General features: G+C 37.1%; 2 protein-coding genes across 2 annotated transcripts; one reads left to right on the forward strand and one right to left on the reverse strand.

The window, feature by feature from the left end:
* The first annotated feature begins 318 nt into the window (after positions 1 to 318).
* LOC113283545 (uncharacterized protein At1g76660-like) lies at positions 319 to 4,214 on the forward strand. Its single transcript, XM_026532849.1, has 3 exons — positions 319 to 873; positions 2,169 to 3,345; positions 3,701 to 4,214. The coding sequence occupies exons 1-3, from the start codon at positions 763 to 765 to the stop codon at positions 3,922 to 3,924; spliced, it is 1,512 nt and encodes a 503-aa protein (XP_026388634.1). The 5' UTR covers positions 319 to 762; the 3' UTR covers positions 3,925 to 4,214.
* Positions 4,215 to 4,754: 540 nt separating this feature from the next.
* On the reverse strand, positions 4,755 to 6,813 carry LOC113283546 (40S ribosomal protein S15). Its single transcript, XM_026532850.1, has 3 exons — positions 6,507 to 6,813; positions 6,241 to 6,375; positions 4,755 to 5,151 (listed from the first exon to the last, which is right to left on the reverse strand). The coding sequence occupies exons 1-3, from the start codon at positions 6,708 to 6,710 to the stop codon at positions 5,038 to 5,040; spliced, it is 453 nt and encodes a 150-aa protein (XP_026388635.1). The 5' UTR covers positions 6,711 to 6,813; the 3' UTR covers positions 4,755 to 5,037.
* Positions 6,814 to 7,532: the final 719 nt, after the last annotated feature.

A 7,532-nucleotide genomic window follows, 5' to 3' on the forward strand; every position in this document is an offset into this window, starting at 1 on the left:
CATTTGGTGTATAAACACCCCACGGGAAACGATGGGCTAACGTTCTGAAAATAGATTAGACGTTAAGGGTGTTTTGGGGAATGTCGAAATACCATTAGTACAACCGAGCCTAGACCGAGTAAAACAGGTTCGGTTTATTTACCGAGGCTAAACAAAAAACCTTTCGAGTGTGTCTGAGAAAGAAAGAACCGTATCCCGTGGGAACAGAGAGAAGCGAAGATCGCGGACTTATATTAAGGACAGAGAGCCATAAACAAAAAAGAGTTTGGAGGGCGTACACTTTATTATCCTACGCTCACTTTGTTCTTTCTTTGTTTCACTCTCTCTCTCTGAGAGTGAGACTCGCTCAGTCTTTTTTTTTCTTTCTCTTTTCTATTTTTGCTTTCACGAATCCTAAAATCACACTTTTCTTTTTCTCTTTTTAACATTCACAGATTTACACAAATCCTTTTCTTCTTCTTCTCCTCCTCCGTATTCTCACTCTCTTAAACTCCAAACCAAAAAACTTTCATTTTCTTTCTATATCTTAAGTCACTCTCTGAACTTCATTAATGAAGTGAGTAGAGAGAGCTTGTGAAGAAGATGTTCTTTTCCCCTTTTCATTTCCATTCTTCTCCTTGCTTTTACAACTAAATTTAATTAATTATCTCCATTCTTATTTCTGATCTGAAAAAGAAAAAGTACACAATTTCAGATCTCTCTTTTTTTTATTGTTTTGGTTTAGAAAATGTGAGAGAGAAAGAGAAAAATTAGAGATAAGTTATGATGGCTGGTAATGGAGGAGTAAGTAGTGTAAGAAATGGTGGAGCTTCGATTAGTGCTGCAACTACTGATATCGGTTCTCCAACTAGGTTTCATCATCACCATGAACGGGTAAAAAAAAAACTAAATAAAAATGCATTTTACTTTTTTTTTTTCTTTTTGCCAGAGTAAAACAATTTTTTTAGATTTGTGATTAATTTGATTCTTGATTTTTGTCTTTTATGGAGTAATTTTTTTTTTAATGGAATTTGCTAGTTATTCTTTGCATTTTGAAAGTATGAGGTTATTATCTTTTGATCACTAAAGCAAGTCATGATTAAAATATAGAGTATAAAGCAAGATAATCACAGAAAGACTGAGAACCAGTCCAAGGAAATACAGGAATTATGGAGGTTCAAAATACATATGAGGTTATTGTTTGTTAGATTTAGAGCATTATGTGAAATAACTTCTCTACTTATGGTTTACTTTGTTTGATTGTTGTTGATCTTTCATTTTGTTACTGTAAATTTAACCTAGATTGAGGTTTTACCACTTTGGCTTTGATTTAGTGTATTAGTACTACTAAGTTGTTAGCTTTGATATTATTGGGTAGTAGTTGTTCTTAAGATCCTTTCTGAAATTCTTGGGTTCTGCTTTATAATGGTCTAGCCTGTGCTTAGTGTTTTGTATTTAGCTAATTAATACTGCGCCATCTTCACAACTGGTATGCATTGAGCTTCTTATTTTAGGTAGTTGTTAAGGGTTTTGATTTAACTGGTGCTTTATTTTTAGTGATTAAGGTAGAAACATGTGATCTACTTTCTCTATAACGTGTTTCAGGTTTCTTTTGTTATTAATCAACCTCAATGTCATTTTGAACTTGTTTTGTCAAATATTTCTTTTATTGTCCTGTTTCTCCACATCTCTACAAGGTTCGGAATCATGAGATGCTTCACACGGTGTTTACACTTGCTGTAAACTTCTTTAACATTTCAGTGTCACACACCTGAATAGGATTTTGAAGTCAAATATGCCTGTAATAATGTTAGGTTCCACTGGTTGCTAAGAAGGGTCCAACAACTAACCCTGTGTTTTGGTGGGTTTGCATACACATCACTGGTAGTATATGTAGTGTTAGGGAGGTAAACCACTGGTAGTTGGAAGTTTTTGCTGTGAATCGCAATGCACGAATTTACTCATGGGTGAATAGCATAGTTTACTTATCTTGGCAAACATCTTTTCTTATATGACCAGATCACACATTATGTCATATAAAATAATATGGGATCAGGCCAAAAGCTTGATATACATTTACTTACCGATTTGGGTTGAACTTATGTATATACTTCGTCAATTTTGTTATTTATGCTTTAGTACTTGTGTGATATACAATACATAACCTGAACCTTAACCTTACTGTGCAGCGAAGGAGATGGGGAGGCTGCTGGGGTGGATTATCATGTTTCGGATCGCAGAAAGGTGGGAAACGAATTGTACCTGCAACTCGTATTCCAGAGGGGAATACATCAGGAAACCGTGCAAATGGGCCTGCACTTGGCGGCTCTCACCAAACCACAACAATATCACCATCTCTTCTAGCTCCACCATCTTCCCCAGCATCTTTTACAAACTCTGCCCTACCTTCTACTGCTCAATCACCAAGCTGTTTCTTGTCATTGTCTGCCAATTCTCCTGGAGGTCCTTCTTCTAGCATGTATGCTACAGGGCCTTATGCCAATGAAACTCAACTGGTCTCTCCTCCCGTTTTTTCAACTTATACAACTGAACCATCTACTGCTCCTTTCACTCCTCCACCAGAATTGAATCACCTTACGACTCCCTCATCTCCAGATGTACCTTACGCGCAGTTTCTTTCATCTTCAATGGATCTTAAAAGTGGTGGCAAATCTGGTTATGTTAGTGCTAATGACCTTCAAGCAACATATCCGCTTTATCCTGAAAGTCCAGCGAGCAGTCTCATTTCACCAATTTCAAGAACTCCTGGTGATGGAGGACGATCCCCTTCATCATTTCCTGATCGATGGGGTACTTCAATCTCTGTCCAAGATTCTCAATATCCTCGAAGCCCATCATCTAGGTTATTTGGGCTTGATACACCCGCGTCGAAAAATTTCATGCTCTCCCAAGATGCTGGTTTCTTCTGCCCTGCGACTTCTGCACAATTCTATCTGGATCAAGCTCAGCAGTCATATCATTCGTATCCTCATAATGGAGGGCGTTTAAGCATTTCCAGAGAAGCTGATGTTCACATGAGTAATGGAAAGCACAATAAAAAGGCAGATGTTGAAGAAGTTGAAGCATACCGAGCATCCTTCGGATTTAGTGCCGATGAAATTATCACAACTCCGCATTATGTAGAAATTTCAGATGATGTTTTAGATGAAAATTTTACCATAGCCCCTTTTGCATCTAGTAATTTGAACTTGGAAGAATCGATACCTGAAATGTATAATGGGGAAGAAAACAAGCAAACAACAAAAATGAAATTGTTGGATTTCAGAGGCCCAAAATCAACATCAGATCAGGTGCTGGGTGGTGTTCATGGCAAAGTGAAGGAGCACTTGCGCAATGGTTTCAAAGGTGAATATATATTTCTGGATCGTCTCTTACTGTTAGTATATTTGCTATAAAAGTACAACTATTTTTGGTTAGCTCATAAATTGTGTGTTGACTAGAAATTATGTTCCAAAAATTAAAGTTCTTCCAGGATGCTCGAGTTTTTGAATTTGGGTGCTAGTCAGTTCAGAAGCCATAATGTTGTACATCAGTCATCTATTTGATTTCTTGTCATGCATGCATTACCACCTCAACATCTCAGGCGTTAAGTTCAAGAGATCATAGTAAACTGAATATAAATTGCTGAAGGAACAAAAAAACCCTTTTTTTATTGCTGTCTTAGTTGGTTAATGTTATTCGTTTTCATTAAACGTTTCAGATCATAGACCAGAGAAGCAGACAAGTGGGGAAGCTTCAGAGCACAGAAAGCTTGATGAGAACCACGCTTTGACTGATGAAGAGGACATATTCTCAATGATGGGAAGTTCTAAATCCAACAAGAGATACCACAGGTTAGGTTCATCAAGCTCTGACGCAGAAGTTGATTACAGAAGAGGAAGAAGTTTGAGAGAAGGAAGAGGAGATTTTGCATGGAGAGGCTAACAAAATGATGACTGAAAAAAGAGGAGGAACTTTTTTGCGTCGTGTCTAGTGTACTGAACCTGCTGATAGTTAGTTTCTTGGTAGGGATCTTTTATATTTTCCAGATCTGTTTGGATGAGATGAGTGTGGGTGGGTGGTGTTTCTCACTCCTCCATCGTTTTGTTCTTTCTTATGTATTTGGGCTGACATTCCTTTTCGATCCCGATTCTGCTGTTAATATTGTGATGAATGAATGCTACTTGTTATGTCTTATGAAATTATGTTGTATTTCTGGAGTCTGGACTTGCTAAGATCTAATCTCTGCACATTTGGGTCCTCGGTTCTGGAGCATCGTTTCATTTATAACGGACGTAATAACTTCAACATGTTTATTGCAGTTTTCTTTGCATCAACCATCACCACTGCAATGCCAAGTGGGATCTCCACCATGTATAAAGTGATTCGCATAGCTCATGTTAAGCTACAGCCGTGCCCAATATACTGATTCCACGAAATTGGTCCGGCTATTGGTTAACCAATTTGGCAATATGAATACATTATTGGATTCAGTATTACGAAGGACCATCATGTTAACTAGGCTATTGGTTAACCAATTTGGCAATATGAATACATTATTGGATTCAGTATTACGAAGGACTATCATGTTAACTAAAGATCACCATGCTATGCACCAAATCCTGGTCATATTTCTGGTAGACGAGCAAAAAAATACACAAACTATCTGAGAGTCGAGACAACTTAAAAGGTTAACCATCTTGCATAGTACCCTAAAGAAATATGAACAATGCTGGAATGATCTCTCTTTGCCAAAGGTATTTGATTTGCCCAGATGTTTCAACTCTTTAAAAAATTCAGACAGATTCCCAAAACATAAGAAATCCTTAGGTTTTTTCTATTAACCAAAATCACCAACAAAATTAAGATGTTTAACTAAAAGACAGCAACATCAAGCAGTAATTCTGGAACTCTAATTTAAAGCAAAACATTGGTAGAATACTCTAAAAGGAACATAAATAGCCTATTAACTCCAAAAGCATGTCTCTGATGATATATGGTGAAAGAGAATTTGGTGGCGAAACTGATGATGGCAGCGAACAGCAACAACCAGCATTCTTACTTGAGGGGAATGAACCTAGATGAGTGAGTAGCTCCAATACCGGGCCTACCGTGCTTCACAGGTTTGTATGAGATAGAGAACTCAGCCAAATAGTGACCAATCATCTCAGGCTGCACCAACAAAGAAGGAGGAGCTTTAGGCAACAAATCAATCAAATGAACAAATCAACAAACATTCATCTTTTTTGTACTTCTGCTATTGGCTTGAATACAAATTTGATCTAGCCTATTCAAGAACTCAAAGCAGGATGTAGTGGGCTCTAAAATTGTCTATTTTCTTATAACCAATAATAGCACAAATCAAGCTAATAACACAAAGCAAGCAATCAGACATCACAATTCCCATTCTTCAAGAACGCAGAAAAACGATTCCAGATGTTAGATGATTAACAACCACAACACCAATTCAGTATGAACAAAGAGTACTATAAATTGTATTGTTCGACGGACTGCTGACATGGTTATGTGCAATCACATCTCATGTAAGAAACAAAGAAGCCGCATAATGGTTATTCAAATTTGATCTAGCCTATTCAAGAACTCAAAGCAGGATGTAGTGGGCTCTAAAATTGTCTATTTTCTTATAACCAATAATAGCACAAATCAAGCTAATAACACAAAGCAAGCAATCAGACATCACAATTCCCATTCTTCAAGAACGCAGAAAAACGATTCCAGATGTTAGATGATTAACAACCACAACACCAATTCAGTATGAACAAAGAGTACTATAAATTGTATTGTTCGACGGACTGCTGACATGGTTATGTGCAATCACATCTCATGTAAGAAACAAAGAAGCCGCATAATGACAACAGTAAAATTCAAGGCTAAATTCAACGTTCAGATGGAATTCACAACTTATAAACCTAATAGATTTAGAAGAAACAGTGATAAATACAGCAACACGTAACAAAATAAATTAGAACCTTTAAAATTTCAAATGTGTCTTACTTGACTTAATTGTTTACCAATCCAAAATTCCGAACACACTAAAAAGCAACTGAGACAATAGAAACACTAGACTAAATGAATGAAACATACAGAACATGGACATCAAATCATGCTTACAGATATGAAGATGTAACAAACACAATACATAACAAGATATTCAGACTATTATTGATTCCCAAGATGTAAAATAAGAAGGGACCAAACAACAAAAAATGCTAAAGAACATGAAATGGTTGAAAAGTTTACCTTGATTTCAACCTGGTTAAAGGTCTTTCCATTGTAGACACCAACGATGGAACCGATCATCTCAGGGACGATAATCATGTTACGAAGATGAGTCCTAACAGGTTCTGGCTTCTCTCCTTGTGGAGCATCACGCTTCTACTCAACATCAACAACACATAAACAATCAATCAAATACTATTCACCGATACAGAAAAACAGAATACAGATCTCAAAAACACTAGAAATAACTGATGAACAAAAAGAGGGTTTTAAGAAGAAACACTTACAGCCTTGCGGAGCTTCTTGATAAGAGCCATTGGTTGCCTCTTAAGACCACGTTGGAACCTTCGCCTAGCTCTAGCAGTGAAGAGCTTAACCAACTCATCAGTACCCATATCCAAAAGCTGATCTAGATCTACTCCTCTGAAAGCAAACTTCCTGAACGTCCTTCTTTTTGGTGCTCCTGCAACATCGACCTCTGGTTCCGCCATGATTGCTGCTGTTTCTTCTTCCTTGAGTTTCTTCTGAGTTTTTAGGGTTTGAGGCAGCAAAGTAACGAAGAGACGAAAGGATGGATGATATAAGAGGGTTTTTCTAGTTCTAGGGTTAATGGGAGATTTTATATGAGAAATGATGTTGCATAATACCATATCTTACCCCTGTTAATTGTTAAACTCCCTTCGTATCCTCATCGTAATGGATTGGGCCTAAACCCTAAAAGCTTTATTCTCGAGCGCGGTCGAGAGAGGCTTCACTCCTCACTTAAAAAAAAGGGGCAAGCATATGGCCCAAAATCCGCGGATTCGATCGGACCAAGCGCGTTTTTACGGATGGGTGCCCAAATCGTTCATGGATTGGATGCGGATGCAAATTTTGAAATCCAAAGGATTTTGGATTGGATGTGAGTGTAGTTTTAAAAATTTGTTGAACATCCACACCCATTAGATTGGAGATGTTTATAGTATTTTTATAAGATATGGGGTAAGTTTAGTATTTTCAATAGTCCATTATATAACAAATTTATCTCATTGTAATTTTCTTCCATCAAATATTTAGGGGCTTGAGATTGAGATGCAAGTTCAAGATTTTTCTTTTTCTTTTTTCTTGATTGGTCATCGTATTGAAGTCACTTTTGTTAGTTTTTTCTTCTTCCAATATAAAGTTTTAATTATAAAACAAATCCATCGGGTTATCCGCATCCAATCCGCCCATCCGTGCATCCATTGGATGTTGGATTGGATGCAAATGCCAAAATTAAAATCCATAATAAATTGGACTGGATGCGGATGAGGTGAAAATCGGTTCATGCTCAC

Source organism: Papaver somniferum, chromosome 5 (genome assembly GCF_003573695.1).
Source record: "Papaver somniferum cultivar HN1 chromosome 5, ASM357369v1, whole genome shotgun sequence".
Classification (NCBI taxonomy): Eukaryota; Viridiplantae; Streptophyta; class Magnoliopsida; order Ranunculales; family Papaveraceae; genus Papaver; species Papaver somniferum.